This window comes from Ochotona princeps, chromosome 13 (genome assembly GCF_030435755.1).
Source record: "Ochotona princeps isolate mOchPri1 chromosome 13, mOchPri1.hap1, whole genome shotgun sequence".
Taxonomy (NCBI): domain Eukaryota; kingdom Metazoa; phylum Chordata; class Mammalia; order Lagomorpha; family Ochotonidae; genus Ochotona; species Ochotona princeps.
In genome coordinates this window covers 31016887-31043307 of record NC_080844.1, presented here as the reverse complement: position 1 = coordinate 31043307, position 26421 = coordinate 31016887, and the positions used below count along the sequence as shown (strand labels likewise).

At 40.9% G+C, this 26421-nt stretch overlaps 1 protein-coding gene across 1 annotated transcript in view; it reads right to left on the bottom strand.

Moving 5' to 3' along the window:
- TET1 (tet methylcytosine dioxygenase 1) overlaps window positions 1-26421 on the bottom strand; it is a 56672-nt gene that overhangs the window by 3449 nt on the left and 26802 nt on the right. Inside the window, exons 3-11 of the mRNA XM_058671915.1 lie at window positions 14925-17087; window positions 11687-11777; window positions 11089-11182; window positions 5884-6095; window positions 5182-5332; window positions 4801-4887; window positions 2953-3042; window positions 2080-2217; window positions 735-1059 (exon numbers count right to left, since the gene is read on the bottom strand). Coding sequence (XP_058527898.1) covers window positions 735-1059; window positions 2080-2217; window positions 2953-3042; window positions 4801-4887; window positions 5182-5332; window positions 5884-6095; window positions 11089-11182; window positions 11687-11777; window positions 14925-17064 — 3328 coding nt within the window. The 5' untranslated portion in view covers window positions 17065-17087. The remainder of the gene's footprint in view (window positions 1-734; window positions 1060-2079; window positions 2218-2952; window positions 3043-4800; window positions 4888-5181; window positions 5333-5883; window positions 6096-11088; window positions 11183-11686; window positions 11778-14924; window positions 17088-26421) is intronic.

Sequence of the window (26421 nt, the reverse complement as noted above, 5' to 3'; positions counted from 1 at the left end):
CTTGGAGAATTTTCCAACAAGAGTCTTGAACTTGTCAAAGCCAGAGCTTCTGATCCAACTCCTGCCTCATTTACCCGTACAATCCTGTTCTGGGGTGATTACGATCTTTCAGAATTCCTGAGGGGATAAATCCTGATACTTCCTGTCTTACAGGCCATAATTTATTCAATCAGAAGTGTTGTGGACATCCATGAGAAAGCATTTGTCATATTCAGTGTCCATTGTGGCCCAAGCTAAATTATTTTTAAGTTGCCTTTGTAGGGTTTATCTCTGCCTGTTTATATATGTTTTATAACCAGCACCCAACTGCACAGCTACATGTGAAGTAGATTATAGCTTTTCTCTATCTCTATTTCGAAATCTACAGTAATTTTTCAAAGGATGGAATGCATGGCTCAAACGCCCTCCTTCGCCATGCTGCCATTGTCAGTAGTGCTGGCCTGTTATGTGTCGGCAGCATTGGCAGAAAGGAACTTGAAACCTGAAAAGTATCAGAATTATTTCAACAATCAGTCACAAGAATTGGTTTTGTAGTAGAGTGGGCTATATACTCTACCTGATGTAGCTTCCTGATACTATGTGTGGGATGCCAGAGATGACAGGTATGAATAACCTGCCACCCATGAATTTAACCCGCTCCCACTCTGGTTGCTGCCACCATTTAGGCGTGGACCAAGAGACGGGGAATATTCCTTTTTTGCTCTCACCGCATTAGGGCTGGGAGGCGACCTTACCGTTGGGGACTGCTGCCAACTTATTTTTCTGCTTGCCCCGAGAAACAGGCTTCTTCTCAACAGCCCTAACCTTCCGTTCCAGGACCTCAGACATCATGGCAACTCTCTTCTTCCCACACCGAGGAACAGGCTGAGTGAAGCGGGTCTTTCGTTTGCGGGAGGGCTGGAGGATCTGGATGGCTCCAGACATGATCTTTTCCTCCATCCCTTCCTTGGAGCCAAATTCATCGACATCGGCGAGTTTATATAGGGGCAGGACGTGCAACTGCTCGTCCTCAGGAATGTCATCAGGAGAGCGGTTATCTTCTCGTGTTAAAGTACACACCTGGTGCAAGAGAAAATGAAATGGGATCATGAAGTCTTACACATGTCACATTCTGCCCTTTTATCCATCTTTTGAAATATTTCCAATTGGAAAGAAAGCAGTAATTCTGTTTGATAAAATTAGCCACAGCCACCAGTGTTGTGCACAAGTTAAAAAAAAATACAACTGAATTTTATTCACAATACAAAATGACTTCAAGTTTATAATACTCTACTTGTGAATATTATGTATTTAGATTTTTCTAAATATTTACATTTAGACATTTCTTTGTTGGATACAGGCATTCTAAGAGACATCTTAACAACTAAATCAGATGCCAGATAACTGGGTTGGGCTTCCCACTGGTGAGTGCGGGGGCTGTAGTGGTTGCTGCGTTCTGGTCTGGACATGGCTGCAGTCTCCCTTGGCACAAGTGTGTACTGGGACGGAACGCACCAGGCTGGGCTAGATTCCAGCGTCACCTGGTGCTCTGGAGCACCAGGGTAGATGTAGGATGGACTAGGCCGGTCTGGTCATGGATGAGTCTGGGCTGATTGTTCCTACTTGTGCAGCATAAATTACACTGGGTGAGGGTTGGTTGGGATTTGCTGCAGTATCTGCTGGCAGAGGCTGGCACTGAAGGCTTATTCTGTCAAGGTAAACTGCAGAACCACATGGAGAGAATGTAATCCATAATCTGGGATTGGGAGTGGCTTAGGAGGGAAATATGTCTCAATTTCCCATCAATTATAGGAAATCAGTTATAGGTACTCCAGTTTTTTTTGGAGAGCTTATAGCCATTCATCTGTTTTCAGTGAAGTCTGGATAACTAGTCTTTTCTAAAGAATGTATCCATCTGTGAAATTAAAAATACTTAATTTAAGCCTGTTAACAGATGTTGCAGTGTGCCCGGCAATTTGTCCATAAGGCACATATTTTCGAGGAAGATTTGTCTAAGAGCACAGATAATTCTAGTCATGGTAATTAAAAAACGCACATTTGGATGCCATATTTCCAACCAGGAGCTCCCTGTAGACATACCACAGTACTTCCATTGCTCATGTTGTGAATGTCCCTGTGCGCGTGGGCACAGAAGTCTAGGCAAGCAGTAACCCCAGAGAAAGGACGGCCTTCCTTGTTCCCAAGACGGCATTCTCGGGCAATGTGTTCATTTTCCACCTGTAAAAGCAATGTGTGAGATACAATGCCATCAGCCAAAAAGAAGCATCCTTGGGAAACAGCAGCACACAGCAGTCAAATCAGTGGCACCTAGAAATTTCCAAATTGTCTCAGACTGCAAAGTATTGTGGGAAAAGTACAGTTCAGCAATACTTGGGATTGGGAGTTTGAGACGTCCTGGAGTTAACATCTGCAGGCAGCCTGTGCTCGAGAGGATGACAGAGACCCTGAATATTAAAATTGTGTTGATCACATATGCAGGGTTTAAAATGGCTCTAAAATGTAGATACTCATGAACTTATTGAACTATGGCAGAAAGCAATTTTCTAATCAGGTATCCCATGAGATACCAAAATTTAACAGAAGTTATTGTTTTCTAACATTCAGGTAACCCAATTAAGAGCTTCAAGTGCTATATCATGCCACTTGTCATTTCCTGCTATCTTTACTTTTTTTTTTTTACTGTTTGAAAATGAGATTTTACATCTACTGATTGAATCAAAAAGTGATAACATTATCGGTGCAGCTAGAACTGATTCATCTCAGCATCATCTCTCATTTTCAGGAAGCTGGAATTGGAAGCAGAGCTGAGACATAGACTATTCCAATATGAAATGCAGGTCCATTGTTTCATTTATGTACATGTATGCTGAACCAACCATGGTTTTCTAATAATTTTGTGTAATAGTAATTTCAACCACATGGGAAAGTACTGTAGAGTATTTAAAACCATACCTGATTTTGGTAAGCTTCAGGAGCAAATTGTTTATAAAGTGGAGCCAAATCTGTAGCCAGTTCCTGTAAATTATCTTCCAGGTTTTTTTCCTAAAGGAAAAGACAATCCATATCAGTTATATTGTAATGATACATAAGTACTAAACTGGATAATACAACACTGCTGATTGGTGTTTGATACACAATTCATACTTGCCCTAGGACATGGGAAAGCACATTGTTTTTAGTAGAAGAAATTATGCTCTAATACACTTTCAAATGAAAATTATACCACAGAAACCATTATGTGAAATGGCTTATCCTGGACCGAGTGTGACAGCCTAGCAGATCTCCTGGCCTAAAATACGCCGGGATCCCATGTTGGCGCCGGTTCGGATTGGCTCAGCACCAGCTATTGCGGCTGCTTGGGGAGTAAATCATTGGACAGAAAATCTTCCTTTCCATCTCTGTTCTTTGTATATCTGCCTTTCCAATAATTGATAAATCTTAAAAAAAAAAAAAAAAAGGAGGGGTTGGGAAGGCCAAAAACCTTGTTACCCTGCACCCTGCATGGGAGACCCAGAAGAGCTCCAAGCTCCTGGCTTCAGATCGGCTCAGCTCTGGCTGTTGTACGTGGATCCCTGCCACCCAAGTGGGAGACTCCTGGAGCATGTGGGGAGTGAATCAGAGATGGAAGATCTCTCCTCCTCTCTGTATATCTGTTCTTACAATAAAAATAAATAAATCTTAAAATCAATGCCAGTGATAAACATGAAAAAATGATGAAAAAATTTGAGTCTTTGGAAACAAGACTAGTTGTAAAATAACAAACTAATAGTTATTTATTCTTTTTGAAAATCTAATTGTGACACTTCAGTAAGCCAAAAGAATGGAGTAAGAGCCACCATGAAGGAGGGATTGAAAGTTGGATGTTTGTAGAACTTGGGCGATTTGCGGAACAATAGTTCGCCTCTGGAAACTATTTCCAGATTCAAATTCTTACTGACATGACAACCCACTAGATCTTCCTTTAGGATTGTAATGCAGTGTCCGGTGCTATACTCCTGGGGCCACTGAATAGCACAGCCATGTAATTCCCAACAAAAAAATCTCTCCCTGATGTCAAGGCTCCCAAGGCCGTACGTTGCTTGCCCTGCCTTGCTCAGCTTCAGCAATACTGGGCTCATACACTAACTGGGAAAAGCAACATTTCTTTCTGTATAAGCACTAGACAATGAACAACCACAAGCACTGATCACATCACAGTGTTAGTATTAAAGTATGTAACCAAATAATTATCTCTATTTAAAATACATTCACATATTCACACCTACATGTACTGAAAAAATACAGGAGAATGATTTTTATGATTTAAGGGTATTACAGAAGGTTTATAGTAGGAAAGTTTATATATGCAAAGTTCTATTGCAATTCTTAGAATACGACAAAGGTTAATTTGATGTTAATAGGAACTTTTTTAAAAAGTCCTATTTTCTAATGTTCAGCACAGAGACTTCAAAAATATTGATTTTGAACAAGATTGACTTCAAACTACTTCTAACTACTTAATTCTGTAGGCTTTTAAAATAGGAACTGCTGTTATGAAGAGTAATAGCTTCCTGTATCAAACTATATACAAATTTTATTAAAGTAATGGGAATCAAAAAATAATTATTATAATTCCAAAGGGTTATTGTTTATAATTTAAATTTATATCGTCTTCTTTTGTGTTATCTCTTTATAAACATTGCTAATGATTTTCCTACAACCCTTTAAGAAGAAACTTAAAAAAAATAGAATCCTCCCACTGCCTACACCACCAAATTTAATTTAATTTAATTAAAAACTTAAGGACTTTTCTTCGCTCACCATGGCCTTGTGTTCCGCACAGATTGGGTTCTGTTTTACACGTCGTCTTCGTCGTTTATGTCCTCTAGTTATTCTGTCATAGTAGTTCTGTGGGTAGTAAACTTTCTGAGTTTTTGGAATTTAGGAAAATGGATTTTTTTCTACTTTGGTTTAGAATCAAATTTTAGTTTCTCTTACAAGATTCCTTCTAGAGTAGAAGACCCAGAAACAATTGGAACTGGGGGATGGTAGTTGAAGAATTTACCTACGTTATTAACATTTTTTATTTAGACTCATTTACTATTTAAATACCAAGTTATATTATTTACTTTTAGCGTCCAAAAAGTTGAAAGGAAAGTATGTATGTATTCACTTAGCATGTCACTCATATATAACACTTACGTGCATGGGCGAATTGGGTTCAATTCTAAATCGTCTGGGGCTTGGGCTTCTCCCAAATTTGCAACCATTGAAATACATACTCCAGGAGCAGCCAAAAGAGAATGAAGCTCCACAAGTGTCTGGGTCAATTCCTTGACAGGTACAGGTACGACTGCAAGATGGTAAATGAAAATGGGGTAGAACATTTCAGGTTCTTAAAATTTGAGAAGCTAGGAAATGAATGATTCACATTTATGGAATGCATTATTCAATTTAAACTATTCTCCTATAATTACAGTAAATCCAAATAAAAGGCAATAAACTATGGGGGCAACCCAAATTGAGCATTGGTTCTACTTACAATCCAGATCCCTGTTAATAATATTCCTGGGAAACACATATGGGAAACACCCCAGATGCAGTTCTGATCTGGTCTAGCTCTGAATGTTTTAGCTCTATTTGGAAGTGAGCCAGCAGATGTACTTCCCTCTCTCTTTATAAATCTATATATCTCTTCATAAATGCATAATGTGGAGTTACAGTGAAGCCCCAGGGTAGACTTTGTCAAGCACATGTAGTCAACCATCACAGCAATGAGTAATGAAATGACATTCTCAAGGATCATATTCTAAAATGGACAGCATTTCAAGGAAAGCACCAAGGAAAAACAGCATTAACAGGAAACATGTGAACACTGAAGCAGTATGAACAAGCTGTGATTACTTTTCATTGAGAGTGCATCTCCGGTCTGTGGGATGGCCGTTGTACCCCCTCAGGTCTCCAGTAATCTCTGCGTACATTCTGTCAGCCTTGGCGAGGGGAATGCCCTCCCAGATCATGATGAGCACCACAATCACCGCCGTGTCGCAGTGGTGGCCTGGACGCTCCCGGACCAAGCAGAGCACTTTCTCCTCCTTGCTGCTTCTTCTCAAAACCTGCAAAAGCAAAACATATTCAGACTTGCAAAAGCAACATCCTAAACTCCTGAAGATGTTCCTCTACTGCCTAACAATTGCCAACAACAGCTGAACCTAGGCCAGGACTTTTCTCCACTTCTCCCAGGAGTGCAGCAACCCAAACACATGCATTCACTGCTTGAGAAGGCCTATCAGCAGGGATCAACCCGAATTTGTGTACATATGGGATGCCTGCACCTTATTCCTCTACATCAAAGCCTAAGTCTTTGTTAATGGTGAAGAAAGAGTGCTAATGATGCTGAGGAGGCAGAGGAATGACTTGACTTCCCCTTTGTTGGGAAAGCAGCAGAGGATGGAATAAGTCCTTGGGACCCTGCACCTAAGCGACTGGCTCACAATTGGTTCATGCTTCAGCTCTGACTGTTTAGGCCAGTTGGGAAATAAATGAGGTGGCAGATCTTTCTTTCTCTGTCTCCACCTCCCTCTTTCTTTCTGTCTCCACCTCCACCTTTTATTTGATTCTATCATTCAAATAAAATAAATAGAAAATACAAGCATGATGTTATTTAGCAAGGTGAAAGAACCATATCCGTGCACTACATATGCCGAGAGGGATGGAAAATGGAAAACCATACAGGTACCATGAGACCCAGCTGCTCCACTGCTGAAACTGTTCTGTAGTGAAACCCCTTCTCTCTGCAACTCTGATTTTAACGTGAAATATAGCATGAAACTAAACAAAGGACTATATTCTCAAAATGTAGAATCGTAATTACATACAAAGAAGAGCTCCCGTTCCGTGCATTTAGACTTTCAGATCTGCAACATCAAAATGTTTTGGAGAACGAGTTCAAAAAAAAAAAAAAAACAGGAAAGACACCTACACTGCTAAACATTGCAAGGGTATGGAAGCAATTTTGACATTATTCTTAATACTAAATAGAAGATAAAGGGGACTCTCCAATAGGCTGCAATGTCTGTTGCTGACCTGATTCTAAGCCAGGAGCCAAGAGCTTGTTCCAGGTCTCCCATAAGTATGGAGGGCGAAAGGCTTTGGGCCATCCTCCACTGGGTTCCCAGGCCAAAAGTAAGGAGCTAGAAGGGAAGTAGAGTAGCCAGGATCTCATACCGGTGCCCACATGGGATCTCATAATGTGCAAGGTTAGGACTTTAGCCACTAAGTTGCTATGCTGGGCCCCAAAGCCTCCCTTTTATCACAAACCAAGGAATCAAAGATCTTTGTCTCTGTATTGTATTCTCTTTTGCTCTTTTTAACGAGATTTATTTATTTTTATTGTAAGGGCAGATACACAGAGGAGGAGACACACAAAGATCTCCTGTTCGATGGTTCACTCCCCACACGGCTGAAGCTGAGCCAATACGAAGAGCCTGGAGCCTCTGAGTATCCCTCTCAGTCCAGGGTGCCAATGCTTTGGGCCGTTCTCAACTGTTTTCCCAGGCCACAAGCAGCAAGCTGGAGGGAAGTGGAGCCGCCGGGATTACAACCGGCGCCCATAAGGGACTTTATCCACTACTCTGTCATGCCTAGACGCTTCTGCACTTCTGATATAGCTTCCTGCGGGAGCCACTTGTACCAAAAGGAAAAATAAAATATCCTCCGATGTGGAATAAATAAACTTTAGCTGTCCATAATAGGTGACAAGTCCATAACCATGACATAATGAATAACAATATATGACGTGGATCAGGCAGTGCAATGGCAAGCAAACGTATCCTGGAAATCCTGTTTATTGAATAAAGTTGAAATAGGCAGGATTCATGAAAAATACAACACTGTTGGGAGACAATTTATACCTGGAAGTAGATGGTAGGCACAGTGCTACACTGCCATGAATACAGGACGCCATGGACCCAAGCTTGTTCATGTGTAAAAACTTGAAGAACTTCAAATGTTCAAAGTCTTCTGTATGTAAACCACAGTTAATAAAAGGTTTACCTTCATTTAAAACACATGCAATAGAAATGGGTTCGTTCTGTCTGGCTCAGGATGTATTTGGCAAGCTGCTTCATTTTCCCATAGCAGTGCTTGGATGTTAAGAAATGCTAGTAACCATTTTGTGTTTGCTTTAATACTGCAAAGTTGGTTCCTGAAGAAAGAACTCAGCACATAGGAGGCTCACACCAAATACTTCTAGAATGAATGGGTAAAAAAAAAAAAATAAGCTGAGCAGATCTGAAGCCAGGAGGACCCAGGGTGTTTTTCTGGGATCCAAAGTGGGTGTACTTATTGAAGTCACTAGACTATCGCGCAGGACCGTTTTGATAGGATGAAGCCTGGCTGATCCCTGCCACCACTGAAGGTATTTATAGGAACTGTCAGGGAATATCTCTTTGTGGCCCTCTTTTCGTAATTCTGAGTCTCCAAAAACAAATCCTTAAAAAAGGCCCATAAGGTCATGTGAAGAAATGTTTTATAACAAAAAAAAACAGTGTTTGTGAAACTTATATCAGCTGAACATCACAGACAAGACCAACTTCTTATCGTCTGTCTAAGGTCCACCCCAGGAACTTGAAAACATGCCATTCACATTACACAAAAAATCAGAGGGGACAAAAAAGCCAGCCTACTACACAAGCTAACACCTTTAATAGTCCACAGCATTCGATTGACTGGAAAGAGTGGAGTGCATCCACGGCCTCTCAAGACAACCTCAAAGAAACTTGGAGTAAACCTGAAAAATTAAAGACTTCCAAGAATGTATGAAGGCAAAAAAAAAAAAAAAAATCCAAGCAAGGGGATTTAAGATCGAGTATTTCAGAATGATTTATAACTATCTCCAAATCAGTAGCTACATCAGATGAGAATAAAGTAATTTTTTACTGGTACTTATCCACTGGCGCATTTATTCAACTTTAATATAGAATCCCTCAGTTGGAGTCCTGGAATTGGGGCTGCAATGTGCACAGCTCAGTCTGTGGTTATGAATTCCTTGTCCTGTGCCTGTCCTCACCCCAGAGGCACAAAGAGAACACGAGTTAGCAGGGCCTGTTCCACCAAGAAACTACCTCATCCTCTCCCTAACCCGCTGAGGAAGATCTCATGGGAGAGCAGAGATGAAAGTGCCTGCTGTAGGCAAATTACTATGTGGGAGTGTTAATGGGCACTTGTCAAGGAACTGTGTCCAGAGAGAGAATCCATGTTGAGAGCAGAAGCAAAACAATGCGAAAAGGGCTCACACAGCTGTGCTACCCAGGAAGAATCTGCCCTTAACACTTTTTCTGTGTCACAACCAAAGACTCTTCAAGAAAAGCAGGCAAGTGTCAGGAGGTACTGCGAGACGTCAGGTCCAGACCACTGCCCGCATTCCACAGCAGAATGCCTGCTTCAACCCAGGCCTGCTTCTGATCCAGCTTCCTACTTGGGCATCCTGGAAGGCAGTGGACAGTGGCCCAACAGCCCCTGCCACCTCCATGGAAGACCCAGGTGCATGGCAGAACGCCAGAACTGTCACATAGATAAAAAATAAACATCTTAAAAACTACACTGAATAGTATACTATCGCTTTAACCAAACCGCTGCTTGCGCATGGACATATAGAATCTATGAGTAATGCAAACTAAATGAATTAAATGAATAACATAACTTGAATTTTCTCCAGAGCTGTGTCCCCGCCAGATAGGACACACTGGCACTAGTGTCAGAATTCCCTTGATTTAACCTCTACTTAAACTTCAATCTGGGGTTGGCAGCACTTATTCATGTGCCACATTTTCTTAGAAAATAGTTTGAAAACTACAAAACTTATTTCACAGTACAAAATCAAACTTAAAAATTCAGTTTTTTTTAAATGATCTTAATTAAGCTCTATATTAATTCACAAAACATAAATTTACTGAATGCTGAGTGTATGGTAGACATGGCTCCAGGACCTAGCAATGAGATAAGAAAACTTGAAAAAACAATGAAGTTTCATTAATGGAAGTTATTACAGAAAAAATTAACTCAAAGGGTGAAAACTAGACTTGGAACTGGTATTGGGAACAGGTATTGGGTTAATTGAATAATTTTATCTCTGTAAGCTCCAAGATCCAATGAGAACCAATTCATGTCTCAGCTGCTCCACTTTCCATCCAAATTCCTGCACTTCTGGTCTGTGAAAACAGAAAACAATGGCTCAAAGCCTTGGGACCCTGCAACCCAGTCAGTGGGAGACCTAGAAGAAGCTCCTGGATCCTGGCTTCACATTGCCTCAGATCTGGCTTTTGGAGCCATTTGTTCAGTGAAACAACAGATGGAAGATCTTTCCCCTTCTCTCAAAATCTAACTAAACAATAAATCCAATAAGCAATAAAAATCTTAAAAAAAGAAAAATCAGGCTTGGAACAATAGCCTAGAGGCTACAGTCTTCTTGCATCAGCTGGCATCCATTTGTTTGCAGGTTCTAATCCCAGCAGCCCCACTTCCAATCCTGCTTTTGGCCAGGTAAAGCAGCTGAGGATGGTCCAAAGCCTGGTGGTGGCCTGGGAAGGCAGTCAAGGACAGTCAAGGGCATCTGTAAGGCAGACTTGGAAGAAGCTCCTGGCTTCAGATCAGTGTAGTGGCCACTCGGGAATCTTTCTCTCTCTCCTTTTCTCTGTATATCTGACTTTACAATAAAAATAAAAATTTAAAAGATGAGTTGTTATCACTCGATATAATGATCATTTCGAGAAGTATCACTGTTCTCAAATGAGTCTACATTCTACAGTTGTAAATACAGGGTCTAGTGCAATGACTTGACTGGGAATCCTCCTGCAAGCATCACATCTTATATGTGCACATTAATTTAGTAATATTTGCTGATCCTACCCAAGGAAAAGGGCATTAAAATACCTCTAAAATTATGCATGAGAATTTTGGCAGTGATAACGGCTGAGAGAGGAAGAAACCCATTCAGTAGCAATAGGGCTCTATATCCTTTTATCGTTGAACGTCAAAATGACACATTTAAACATCCCAAAGGTGTAGGACAGCCAATCATAACCAAGACACAAGACACAAAACACTTACTGTCTTAGCCACAGGACAGCCTTGAGAGCTTTTCCCTTCTTTTCCTGTGTATACTACTCGTTCTATCCTTATCGCATTTCCCTTTTTGCCATACCTAAGTACAAAACACAGTGGGGGTAATGCACGAATTAATTGCCATCTGTTCTTATACAGACATAAAAACTTTAAACAGATAATCCCACATTTCTCATGAATTACTTTTTAGAAATTTGCGTTTCTCTGGCAGATGTTTTATTTGTTATCTAGTTCTGTTTATTTATTCTTAAAAGGGGTGGCTCTTAAGACAAGAGAGGAATCGAAGGGTTCTGCAGTGTGGATGGTGGCAGTGCGAACTATTTCTCCCAGGATACAGTAATATAAAATCAATATTCCTGAACTGACAATGAGCCTTTAGTGCATGCCTGGTAGAGAAATGGTTTATAGAAGAAGTGAGTCAGGCAGGACACCTGAACACCCTTTACCTAGGCCCTAAACAACATTCAATTCATATTCCTCAACATGTTTCATTCACCTCCTGTTCGTTTCCAGAGATCATTCCTTTGCATTGAGTCAGGTCCACAATAAAGAATGATTTTAACAGGGAAGCGTATTTCCTCACCTATTCTCCATGATTTCCCTGATAGCAGCAACACTGGGTCCTGCCCCAAGGTGTGTATAATATGGGCCTTTGTCTTTTTGTGTACCTCGATCTGTGGAAGGAATAAGATTATTAGACCCAAAGCTTTACAGCATTACATAGGGGCAAGGAGGAGCTAGTTTTACTTCCCGTTTTTCATTTCAGAGACATGAATCTTGACAAAGGTTTTGGCAATTATGGACAATAGGGCTGGAATTTAACTTGTTAATGTTCCTTTCTTTCTGCTACTAATTCTTCCTCCAGGATTCATGACTTAAGATGCATCTGCGGGTCCGGCGGCGTGGCCTAGCAGCTAAGGTCCTTGCCCTGAACGCCCCGGGATCCCATATGGGCGCCGGTTCTAATCCCAGCAGCTCCACTTCCCATCCAGCTCCCTGATTGTGGTCTGGGAAAGCAGTCGAGGACGGCCCAAAGCTTTGGGACCCTGCACCCGTGTGGGAGACCTGGAAGAGGTTCCAGGTTCCCAGCTTCGGATCAGCGCAGCACCGTCCGTTGCGCTCACTTGGGGAGTGAATCATCAGATGGAAGATCTTCCTCTCTGTGTCTCCTTCTCTTTGTATATCTGACTTTGTAATAAAACTAAAAAATCTTTAAAAAAAATGTATCTGTGATATTCTGTCATTTACTTTTAAATTAAAAGATCTTTATGAGCAATAAATCTTGGCCATAGAAACCTGTTATGTGAACACAGTAATTCCCCTGTAAGAACTACTCATTTTATACCTCCAAGATACGAATTTATTATGCATATTTACAAGAGTACTAGTTCTAATCCCTTTTAATACAAAAAGGGAAAGCAACATTCTTTTATGCAATACAAAAACCATTAAAACAATGTAGTGAAAAACATTAACATTACGATCTCATTAAGTTAAAAAAAAAAAAATGTAGAAGAACACATTTTTGAAGATATTGACTCTTCAAAAACGCAACACTTAACATCAGTGCTAGTGCTAATTTATCCAAGAAGCTACAATAGGGAATAGGGACTTCTATGAGAAGTCATTTGCCACCCATTTCTGAAACATTTGAATTTTTGTGAAGAATTGTATATAGTTTCAAAAAAATTTTTAAACCGGACTTCTTAGAATCAAGTATGAGTGGAATCCCTGGAGAACACATACAATACATAGTGCCCACGAAATGTCACTGATCATCTTGACTGGATATCAGACCCAAAGTAAATTCTCCTGCAGCACTGTCATCATGGTAGAAGACATAATTTGCATAGTGGATGGCTCTAAAGCAGTGGATCTTCATCATAGGCAGCATTTAGCAATAAGCGAATTTGTATTTGGTTGGAATTACTGGGCAAGGTGTGTTGGAATTTACTGGGTAGAAACAAATGGCACTGCCAAATACATAGATGTACAAAGGATATCTCTCCCATAACAAGTAGATCTAAAATGCCAACTGCACTAAATTTAACCCTGACCTACACATTTAATTTGGAGGGACTCTTTAGCATAGTAGTCCTACTTGGGATGATGTGTGGGGCTGTCTGGGTGGGCACTTTTTTTTTAACTGCACTCTCAAAACTTGTGAGTAATGGAAGTCACAGATCCACTGCAGGTAGTGTGGCTATTTGTGCCTCCTTTATGATGACAATTTGTATAAACAGTCTTAAAACTAGACAGTCATCCTGTTGTAACCATGCATGTCTAGTTCAAGTACATATACTTCACTGAAACTCAGTTTGGAAGTTGAAGCCCCCTCCCTTTTTTTCATTTGTAATGATAATCAGCAAAGTATCCCAAATTTTATATCTCAGATTATTGAAGCAAGGAAAGGGAAATTATAAGCATGGCTTCCAGAATTGAGTTTCAGTTCAGTCACTAACTATGAACTTCTTACCATGTCAGTTACATGTTTCTTGAAAACTTCTTCAAATAAGCTCTCCTTTAGTGCAATGTTGTATGTTTATCAAGTCAAGGGCACACACATTCCCAGATTTATAGTGAGAGCTGTAGAACGGGAGTTACTAACATTATTACACTTCTCTTGATCTAAGAACCTCTCAAATCAATTGCACTCTCACAGCACTCCCAACCTATCCAGAAGGAGAGCTCCTTCGCGGAAGAGTCTATCCATGGGACCAACCTTAAGGCAGTTTATCTGGGTTGGGTGTTGAATGATGAGATGAGAAATTTAAGGATGTTGTTTCACAAAGGCAAATGCACATTAGATAACTAAGAACTAAAAGAATTAAAAGTCATTGCTATGCTATTTCTTTATATGCTATTTAAAAAAGAAAATAAAGATGACATACCAGATCTTCCAAAACTTCTTTAACTACTTGTTCTAGAGTCTTTGGGGGATGGTGCCATGGTTTAAATGAACACTGTTTAAACAACTAAACTTGTTTTCATGGAATGCAAAGAGGTATATCTAGCACATTGTCTTACGACAAAACTTCTATGACATACTTATTTAATCTTTCTTTGCTTTACACTTAGAATCAACAGATTTTTTTTCATATTTGTGCAAAATCTGATCATGTGCTTCATAGTGGACAAAATTTTCTCAAAATTTCACAAACTGATACAACTTATTGGCTAAAGCAAAAGCAAAAAATACAATCATTAGGAACAATTCTTTGATGCAGCCAGTAGCAGAAACCTACTTGCACTTTTGTACTTTAACTGGAAAAATAATACTTATTGGTCAAATACCTTACAACAGAAATTCTTCAAGGGTTATAATTTCTGGGCCTGGTGCAAACATTCAAGCATTGAACACTGATAAATACACAAATTCCTGCTCTTGATCAAGATGTTATTCAGGTAGAGACTTCTTGTGGTTATTTTGGGCTGTACATGCTTTACTTTCTCGATATGCATAGTCTATCTCAGTGAAAAGCTTGTGGGTTGAAAATAACTGAATATAATGACAATACAAACTGTAACCATCTATTTAGGGAAATCATTAGGACGTTATATGTGCAATACACATCTTGAGAGCATTTTGCCTAGAGAGAAATCAGCATATTTTGCACTTCAGAATGTTTACCTTTGAATTTTCCATTTTTCTGAACAGAATCAATAAAAGTCCAACAGAAAAATGGGTATAGAATTACCTAGTCCATCTTATCTGGAATAGGAATGGGGCAGACTATCACACAGAAGAGATGTATCAGAACTTGAGTCTGTCGTGACTGAAAACATTATTTGTAGGTGTAAAGAAGAGATCTACAACTTACCCAAACAGTTACAGGGTGGGATGATGTCTGCATCTTTCGAGGAAGCCATCAGCCTTTTTGCACGTTTGCTCATGTACTGCATGGTATACTCATTAAGCTTTGCCTGGTTACATTCTGATGCTCCGACACCAGCTGCACAGCCTTTCTCTTCTCTTTGAGGAGTAACCACTGTGAATCTACCTGAATTCACCACATTTACATTGCTGAGAATATTCTCTGGGTTCGGTGAGGTTTTCTCTGGAAAGATACCAGGCAGGTCACCTGGACAGTAGGCCTGGGAAACAAGATGAGCTTTATGATTAACATTCACTGCTGACTGTTCCCAAGAATTGGAGGTTCCTTCTCTTGGCACCTGCCCATTGGATTCTGTTTTGATGGGAATAATGAAGGGAGAATCCAATGGTTCAATCTTCATTTCTTCCTGTGTCAATTCAGGATAGCTCTCAAGTTTTATCTGGCTGAGTGGAAGAAAGTTCTTGTGTTGTATGGAACTGGATGGAGGCAGCGGCTTAGCAAATTTGGATAAAGAAGTAATTTTGTCAAATTGAACATGAAAATCACGTGGACCAAACTGCCCATATCTTTGAAACTTGCACGCTACCCAAATGCCATGGAACATGCTGTACTTGTAGGACAACAGTTCCTGCATCTTTGCATGATTTTCTTGACTGTTCACAACTATGGGTTTCTTTTTCCGTCGGTCTCTGGATGAGGTGGATTTCGGCTTTTTCTGGGTTGCATTCTTTTGCTTTGTTAGTGAAGAGCCATGATTATTTTGTACAGTTGAATCGGATTTCTGTGTTGGGCTCTTCTGACTACATTTCTGCTGGATATTATTAGCATCAAGGCTTGTGGCTACAGTTTCGACTTTTTTGTCCTCAGGATTTAAATGGTTACATTTAATTTTTCCTGCAAGTTGGGCTAACTCTGTTGCAACATCTTCCTCAATTTCACTATAGGATACATCCTGACAGGATAGATCATCCTTTGAACTAGGATTTTTTCTGCCTTCTGGGAACTGGTTATAACAACTCAAGTTGTTGACTCCCGCTGGCAACTGAAGCGAATTTTTGGAATAATCAACAGGAGTAATTTCATCACGAGTAATGCTTTTACTGGTGTCGATTTTTGATGTACTTGATTTGTGATTAAGTTCAGATACTGGGTTTCTGAGTTTTGCATGTTCAGGTAACTTTGTAGTAGTCTGGTTTGGAGATGAGTTGATGTGTGACTTGGAAAGGGTATTTTGGCCATTGAACAGTACCACATTGCGTGAGCTTTGCTTGTCCAAAAGTTCACAAACAGGGAAGCTCTGAGGTCTTCCTTGGAAGTTTGGGTCTTGGAGGTCTTTACTTACGGGGTAGAGGATAGCCTTACATCTATTTAGCAAACTAGTTGTTCTCTGATCTGCTTCTTCATCCTGCTCTGACTTGGATGGGGAGGAATCCTCTGATGGGGCTTCAGAAAGCTGAGTCAGAGCCTCTATGGCTACCACTTGCTCCACTGTTAACCTCCTGTCTTTTATGAGGGAAAAAAAACATGGTTGAACTGGGGAGCCATCTTTGAGTTCTTGATTTGATGGATTCTCAGGATTTTCAGGTTGATCACCTTCATTGTGTAGACAATTCAAGTTTGCAGAATCTGAAAGTGACAAGTGGGTCGAGCCAGGGGTCTGGAAGACAAACACATTACTTTTCCCCTTGAGATGATCACAACTTGCACCAAAAGCAATGGAGTTCATGGCATTATTGTGGCTTGTGGAATCTTTCAGGAATTTATACGAACTATTTTCAAATGCCTTGCCCAAATTTTCAATATTGAATTTTTTAAAGGATGGGTTTGTTTCAGTAGGTAGGTACTGTACATTTTTAATGCCATTATTTTTTAAGGTTTGTGCAAATGATTTTGGAGGTATGGTTGGTTTCTTCTCATCTTCAGAGCTTTTTGATTTTTCAGCATTTGTCACACCAACAAAATGGCCATTAACACGATCATTTAAGCGAGATTTCTTGCTTTGTGGCCACCTCTCCACTTCAATATCTGTTAGGCTTTCTACATTGTTAGTTACATTTTCAATGGGATTTGGAGGATTCAATTTCAATCTTTTTTCTTCCCCATGACCACATCTACCGTATTCCATGGATTCTGACTGAGGGCCATTGACTAGTTTTTTGACAGAATCTGCCTATAAAACAAGCACAGAAATGACTTGCCATCAGCTCAAATATGTCATTAAGAACCACAGAAACATTGAGAGTAACCAAATGTGACATCTGATAACAAAGCTAAAATGATATTATCGTTGTATTTACATGACCAGGGAGATTTTCCTGAGGCCAGCAAAATGAGTAGGATTGAGATAACAAATGGTGAGAACTACTACTGCCTTGCCCAGTAAAGTTTTGATATATTAATTTGCAGGTCTGGCATGATAGCCCAGTGGCTAAAGTACTTCCCTTGCACATGGGGAGCCCATATGGGTGCTGGTTTGTATCATAGCTACTGCACTTCCCATTCAGCTGCCTGCTGGTGGCCTGGGAGAGCAGTCTAGCATGGTCAAAGCATTGGGACCCTGCACTCAGGAAGACCTGGAAGAAAACCCTGGCTTCAGTTTGGCTGAGCTCTGGCCGATGTGGTCACAGGGTACAATTCAATGGATAATAGCTAAAACTTTCATGCAAAATGTACTGAAGTAAAATATATACATAAATCTGCACATCTTATATATGAATAGCTCATGCAATTTTCAAAAAAATGTACCTAAATGTGGATGGACAATGGAGTTAACATTTGCATTTTGCTATTTCATAATCATACTACAGTAATGGGATAACATAGCTAGTGTTATCATTTGGTGAACATGCACACATGGTGGCTAGGATGAAAGGAAGCCTTGGGTTGTGGTGCATGGATCTTTGGACTGGTCAATAGGCCAACAAATTTTCTTTAAATCTGACCAGAATAAACCCAACTGCAATTACGAGTTCCAATTTTCTACATTCACATTAACAATTGGAGTTTCTTGATTTCTCATAACTGTTTTAGTGAACAGGACATTTTTAAAGAATTGAGAGGAAATTCATATAACAGTCATTTTGCTATTAGTAACTATGCACTTCATTTACTTGTGGATATGCAAAAGAGTGTCACCATTGCAATTACTGAAACTCAGACCAAGAAGGAACCTTTGTCATTAAGCCTCACTCTCTAGTTCCTTCTCACTGTTTTTTGAAACCATTATTACACCATTATTACCACAAGAGTTGCAACATTAGAGGTATTTGCATTAATATCAAGGAAAATATTCCCCACACATAAAAGGATTGCTATGAGCTCCATAAATAGGCCACACACAATCTAACAAGGACCGGAATCACCCTTAATAGAATAGCAAGAAACGGATGGGAAGACAACACACCTAGGTGGAAAATCAAAGAGTTAAATGCTGTGCAACTTCACAAGGAAACAAACAAACAAAACCCTTAAAAAAACACATCACCTAATGTGCCTTGGAAAACAGTGGAAGATGGCCTAATGTGGTAGACCTGGAAGAAAGTCCTGGTTTCAGACCACAACAATTCTGGCCATTGAAGCCATTTAGGAAAATAACTGCCAATTAAATAAAAATGAAATCTAACAAAAAAACTGTAAGTAATAAATAAATGAAATAAACAAACTGACATATTCACATGGTGCAGTGACGTGCAGCCATTAGTCTAAGTAGCAGTCATCACTGCATGACAAGGTATCTGAGTCAGGCAGAGAAATTGCAGATGTGTTATTTCTTTTCATTTAACACATAAGCATGTGTGCAGACCACATGTAAATCTTGTAAGAACTGCCTAAAAATATTCACAGTAGTTACTCCAGGGGGAAAAAAAAAAAAGCAATGAGCCTTTCTTCAATTATTATACAGTTACAGGGTCATATATTCAAAAATATAGGTGTCAACGGGCACATTAGGACACTTTGAAAATTTAGAATCGAAAAAAAAATAAATAAATCAAATTACTTTTCCTTCATAGTCAGCTTCCAGTAAATACACCAGGAAATCTATCACATGATGGCCCAGGTATTATTATCCCTAATAACATTCATGTGACTGTACTGCTGTCTATATGTTGGTTGCCCCAGGGCTGTTGTCAGCATCAGGAAAATGAGCTAGACCCTTTAAGGTAAGCAAATGCAAGAGTACTCTGGCTACCATTCTGCATTTTCAACAACTGAACAAAACATTGATGAAGCTGGAGATGCATGAACTGGCACCCACACGGCATCCTGGCACGAGGGCAGGATTAGGGCTGCAGCTGTAACCTAGTGGCTCATGTCCGTGCCTTGCCCATATGGGTGCCAGTTGTAATCCTGGTGGCCCTGCTTGCCATCTAGCTCCCTGACTGTAGTCTGGGAAACAGTTGAGGATGGGCCAAAGCTTTGAAGCTACTGGCTCCTGGCTCTGGACAAGCTCAGCTCCAGCAGTTGTGGTCAGTTGTGGAATGAATCAGTGTACTGAAGATCTTTCTTGCTGTATCTCCTTCTCTCTGTATATCTGCCTTTCCAATAAAATAAATGAATCATAACAAAATAAGAGCGGGAGGATTATTTAATGGAACTAACATACACCAAGCCTGAAATATAGCTCTGTGGTGTTACTTCATTCTAATTTATATTAAAAAATCTCTACCTGCTTGTTTGAAAGAGTTACAGAGATACACATACAGAGAAAAGCCAAATTGCTTATACCTTCAACAGCTGACCAAAAAAGCCAGGGCAGTGTTAGAAGGAACCCAGGAACGAGGAGCTTCAGCTGAATCTCCAAAATGGCAAGTGAGGGACAAGCATAGCAGTCAGCCTCTGCTGTTCTCAGGCAGGGAGTTGGATTAGTAGCAGGGTAACCAGAACTAAGTGGCAGCCACTTTAGTTGCAGGCATTGCAGATGACTTCATGCATAATGCCACCATTTTGGCCATAAGGTTTCCTTTCATATTACATCAAAATAAAGAAACTCTTGTCTTACTATAGACAATGCATTGGGTGGAATGCTGATGCCCCCCAGAGTAGGAAGGAAAGAAATCTTATCATACTGGCCCATCATTTGTGATGCAAATACAGCCACAATGGTAGATTTCACCTTATTCATGTAACTATACTGAGCTTGGCAAGAGATGTGCACAATTCAGGAAAAAAAAAAATTCCAGGACATGGCACAGGTCAGCGGCTAAAGCCTTCGCTTTGCACGCAGGAGGTCCCATATTGGCACTGGTTCTTTTTTTTTTTTAAAAAGATTTATTCATTTTTTTTTATTACAACCAGATATACAAAGAGGAGGAGAGACAGAGAGGAAGATCTTCCTTCCGATGATTCACTCCCCAAGTGAGCCACAACGGGCCAGTGCGCGCCAATCCGAAGCCGGGAGCCAGGAACCTCCTCCAGGTCTCCCACGCGGGTGCAAGTTCCCAATGCATTGGGCCGTCGACTGCTTACCCAGGCCACAAGCAGGGAGCTGGATGGGAAGTGGAGCTTCTGGGATTGGAACCGGCGCCCATATGGGATCCCGGGGTGTTCAAGGCGAGGACTTTGGCCACTAGGCCACGCCGCCGGGCCCTATATATTTATTTTTAAAAGTCAAAAATATAGATAGAAGGAAGCGGGACCTCTGATTAACACCCCAAGTGGCCTCTGGCTGGAGCTGAGCCAATCTGAAGCCAAGAGCAAGGAGCTTTTTCCCACGTTGGTGCTGGGTACCAAAGCTTTGGGGCATCCTGTACTGCTTTGCCAGGCTATAAGCAGGCAGCTGGATGAGAAGCAGGGCTGTGAGGATTAGAATCAGTGCCAAGGGCCGGGCGGAGTGGCCTAGCGGCTAAAGTCCTCGCCTTGAACGCCCCGGGATCCCATATGGGCACCGGTTCTAATCCCGGCAGCTCCACTTCCCATCCAGCTCCCTGCTTGTGCCCTGGGAAAGCAGTCGAGGACGGCCCAATGCATTGGGACACTGCACCCGCGTGGGAGACCCAGAAGAGGTTCCAGGTTCCCGGCATCGGATTGGCGCACACTGGCCCGTTGCGGCTCACTTGGGGAGTGAATCATCGGAAGGAAGATCTTCCTCTCTGTCTCTCCTCCTCTCTGCATATCTGACCTTGTAATTAAAAAAAAAAAATCTTAGAATATATATATATAAAAATATATATATAATCTTTAAAAAAGGAACATTCCCAATGAAACTTTCACCTTCACTAATTTTTAACAAGAAAAAAAAGGGAATAATTTTGCAACACCAGTAACTCCACTAAATTACTGTCACAAAAAGGCTTTGCTAGCTATGTTATTAGTGTTTCAGTTCAGATTTGGGTGCATTCAATCTACTCAGCTATGCTGCTGCATTTTCAAACATGCACCTTAAGTATAAAAAATGTATTCTATGTCAACATAGGATACTAAATCGCAGTTTAATGACTATTGTAACTGGGATTGTTTCTGCTCCTGACTTGAGCCACCTGTCTACTGCTGTGAGTTCTTCCTCCAGTCCTCCACTGGGAATATTCTGGCCCCAAAGGGTTCAAAATCATGTCAAGTGATTTTCCCCCAGGCACACCTATGATAATATAAGTTGCTCTAACCATCAACCCATCCTGAACCAACAGGAATATGGAACTCCTTAGGTCAAATATGAATAGTTTTCTCCATTTCCCCACATTTCTCTCATCTTGCTAATTTCACACAACCAGCACTAAGCAAAGTGACATTTTATTGTGAAATGGCTACGTCATTTGAACAGAATCTGATTATTATCTTACCACACTCACAACATCAAAAGAAATACGTTTTGAATCGACAAACAAGTTTTCAAGATGACCTAGAAACAGGAAGCCTTTCAGAGGGTATCCCTAATTTTCTGTAGTTTATTCTTCCCCACAACTGGATTGATAGCTGTAAACTTTCATTTGATTTACCACAAATACCACATGACCTTTAATATATATATATATATATATATATATATATATATATATACACACATATATATATATATATATACACATATATATATTTCCCCAATTTTCCTCTCCTTGTTTGAATCACAGATATGCCACATCTGTGTTTATGTAAGGTACATAATTTTATCACCTAATATTTTGCACAATCTGTGCCGAGAACTAACTTTAACTTCCCTGGAGAACACATGAAGTCAATAAATTATTTCAAATGTCACACACCAACATTTACTATACAGCAGAAAGAACTTGGTCTTCAAATAAAAATCAAAACATTTTCCTTTAATCATTAAAATAAATTCTTTTAAAAGATGGGGGCCAAGCAGTCTGCATTAACAGGTAAAGCTATTACTCCCTGCAACACCAGCCTCCCAAATGGGCAGTCCTTGAAATGCTGGCTCCTCAGCTCCCTGCTGACCTAACCCAAGGCTGTGGGTAGAGGTACCTCTCTGGGAGGTCCAAATAAAGCTCCTACAGCTGGGAATTTCAGGTAAATACAGGAAGACATCCAGTCTCACAAAAAGAATTTTCATGCAGACAACTTAAGCAAGCAATCAAGATTAGTTAAAGGCAATAAAGATGGACTCCTCCAGCTGCAGACAAAGACCCAAAGAAGTGCTACCTTTGAAGTAAAATTCCAGTGAGCAGAAAAACAGATAACAATTTACAAGAGGGCAAGGACAAAGCCATTAGAAGTAATACTATATAGCTTACCCAAGATAAAATAAAAGGGTGTGACTGCTAACTTCTTTCCATTGTTTGGTAAGCTACAAAATCAGATGGGTTGGAAGGCTTTTGTCTTATTAAAAGTACCTTCTGGACAGCAGTTTGCATTTGTTTTTTTTTTTTTAAAGATTTGTTTTTATTACAAAGTCAGATATAGAGAGGAAGAGAGACAGAGAACGCCTTGAACGCGCCCCTCGATCCCATGTGGGCGCCGGTTCTAATCCCGGCAGCTCCACTTCCCATCCAGCTCCCTGATTGTGGCCTGGGAAAGCAGTCGAGGACGGCCCAATGCATTGGGACACTGCACCCGCGTGGGAGACCCGGAAGAGGTTCCTGGTTCTCGGCTTTGGAATGGCGCGCACTGGCCCGTTGTGGCTCACTTGGGGATTGAATCATCGAACGGAAGATCTTCCTCTGGGTCTCTCCTCCTCTCTCTGTATATCTGACTTTGTAATAAAGATAAATCTTTAAAAAAACAAAAAGGAAAAAAAAATGCAATATTGCTGAACTCGTTTTTAAAAGATATCTTTGAGCCTTCCCTGTATGTCTATCTACCCATCAAAAACCAAAAACAGGGCCCAGCGGCGTGGCCTAGCGGCTAAAGTCCTCGCCTTGAACACCCCGGGATCCCATATGGGCGCCGGTTCCAATCCCAGAAGCTCCACTTCCCATCCAGCTCCCTGCTTGTCGCCTGGGAAAGCAGTCGAGGACGGCCCAAAGCCTTGGGACCCTGCACCCGCGTGGGAAACCCGGAAGAGGTTCCTGGCTCCCGGCTTCGGATCGGCGCAGCACCAGCCGTTGCGGCTCACTTGGGGAGTGACTCATCGGACGGAAGATCTCCCTCTCTGTCTCTGCTCCTCTGTGCATATCTGACTTTGTAATAAAATAAATAAATCTTAAAAAAAAAAAAAAAAACCACATGAAGAATTCACAGTAGAAAAAGCGATCCCAAATAAAGTGCCGAGGAAGGCCCTTTGGCCTGCTCTCTTACCTCTGGGCTGCGAGGCCTCTTTCCTAGGCACCTGGGCTTCAGGATACCCATGGCTGAGTCCTCAGGAGTCTCTGAAGTTTCTCCAAGGGGCTAAGCCTGCTTTCCCCTTCCTCCAGCCTTAAATGGTGACTTGGCTTTTGGACTCAGAATTTGTATGTCAGGGTGGGGGTGAAGAGAGGGAGGGTTGATCAGGCCATGAATAGAGGGAGGGGTCAAGAAAGTTTTAAACAAAAGTGAAAATTAAGGGTTGATTCAAATATAAAGAAGCCATTCCAGTGCAGAAAGAAACTCTACTGATCCCAGGTGTCCTAATCCTCCATTCTCTGCCTTTTGGGGTTCAGTCAGCACAACTCAAGGCCAGGTTAAAAGAAACCACGGAGACCTCCCAAGATTTCAAATCTGCCTCGAGCTACAGCCCTACCGACTTCTTTCTTATTCAAATGCCTTCAACTTCTACCCTCAGGCTTATAACTAAATTCTCAATGCCAAATTCAACCATTCGTTAAATGCCAGACTTCTCGTGCCTCTTTGCAGCCCCTGTAGGAGAATTTCTATGGAAAATTTTCTCTTAAGCCTATGGCTCCCCTACAGCTCCCCTGCCACAGTTCTGGAACTCTAACGGGTGCCTGGAATCCCAAACCAAGGGATCCTAAAGCAAAACCCGCTGCCTTAGTATTATTTCCATTTTTAAGGACAAACCCCATCCACATTTAAGTCAAGAACTAATCTTTTTCTTTTTGTCCAGTTACTTATTCTTACCTTTTCAAAATTTTAACTGTTTCCCATATTTTCAGGAATAGGGGTTTTATCTGGAATTAGACAAAGACTGGCCACCATCCCAGCTCCCAGCTTCGGCAACACTGTGGCTGGAGGGCATATTCTGGATCCCTTTTTACACCCTCACTGTACTGAAGACTGTGCAGAATGAGCAATGATACTAAACTGGAAAGGTTTCTCATGAAGATTAGCTATTTGTATACATTGCTGGAACTTACTGCTGCAATGGGTAGTTCTATCTTCACCACTAAGAACTCCAAAGTCAATAACTATTCCAAAGCTGAATCCACAAAAAAATAAACTTATGAACAGTTCTTATCCGTGCTTTGGGCATTTGCTAGAATGCCAGTTACCATTCCGGCACTTTACGTGTTCACATTCAATCCACAGATCTTGCTCTAAAAGCAACAGTTCAGGATCAAATAATAAGAACATATTAACATTTACAATGAATATTATTCTCTACTACCACTTACCATTACTGAACCAAGGTTGCCATGCATACTTGGTTCTTAAATGAACAACTGGCCTCCTTTGGTAGTTTCTTTAATTGCGGACATAATTATTCTTCAGGTCTATTATTATATATCCAGTTGTGAACACACAGCAACTGTGTTGCACCAATGTAGCATTGCTGTTTCCAACATTAGCAACCTGTGTTTAATACAAAACACGCACACAAGCTGGGTGCACAGCATGCTATGCAGTGCCTAATATGGAATCCAGTCCTTGAGGATGTGGTCAATAGCCAATGTCGATGTTCCTAATAACCACCCCTGCCACTTCTGAGCAATCCTGATGTTCTTTCTCTTCCTAGATCCACATATTTTTTGGTATAATTGGTAGACTAAAATCTGGTGAAAGCTCATTAGTATTAAATAATAGCTGCACGTGCATTACCAGAATCATTTTTCTAACAGTAAATGGAAAAATACGTTAGGGAAGATGTTTGGCACAGTAGATAAGAGATTGAGAAGCCCAAATTCAGTATCACAGTGTCTATTTGACTCCCCACTAAGCTTCCTGAGCCAGTCTCTTGCTATGTGCACCGGGAAGTCAGTACATTATGGCTTACAGGTTGGTCCCCTGCCTCCAGTAAAGGAGATAACTTAAGGGATTCCCAGGCTCCCAAAGATGAGACCTGGCTTGACCCCAGCTGTGTGGGCATCTAGGGAGTGAACCAGCAGAAGGAAAGCTTCCCAGTGTCTCTCGATATGTACTCCACTGTTTTATTCCATCCCCAACACACAGACATTTCTTTAATTAAAAATTTCCCAGATACAGATATGCTTTACTCATTAAGAACCTTAAAAAAGATGGTGAGCTACAAAACCTGTTCTTAAAAAGAAAACAGTTCTCAATATTTCAGGAAAAGTTTTGTTTTCTACAATTGATCCTCCAACATGTCACCCTTGCTGGAATGCGCCCTTCCAACTACAGATGCTATCCAAGACACCATGGTATGACACCCAAGTCATGAGATAACCAGATAATTCTCTACCTGGCAAGGGACTGATAAAGATGGCTCCTGTGACCTTGGGTCTCAAGTACATTTCTCCAAACTCATCCACTTAAACAGAAAAAAAGATATACAAGTCTTTTTAAGATTTTTTTTATTTTTTATTGGAAAGTCAAACATACAGATAGGAGAGACTGAGAGGAAGATCTTCCATCCATTGATTCACTCCCTAAAGTGGCCAAAAAAGCTGGAGCTAAACTGATCCAAGGCTGGAAGTCAGGAACCTCTTCCAGGTCTCTCATGCGGGTACAGGGTCCCAAGACTTTGGGCCACCCTTGACTGCTTTCTCAGGCCACAAACAGGACGCTGGATCGGAAGGGGGGCCAACGAGATTAAAATTGGCATCCAAATTGGATCCTAGCCCGTGTACAGCAAGGACTTTCACTGCTAGGCTACCACGCCTGTATCTCAGCTTTCTAAGAACTGAGTGTTTGCCAGTCAAGGCTCTTAGCTGTTAATGTTCTGCGCAGGTGTTTACACATTTCAAACAGATAA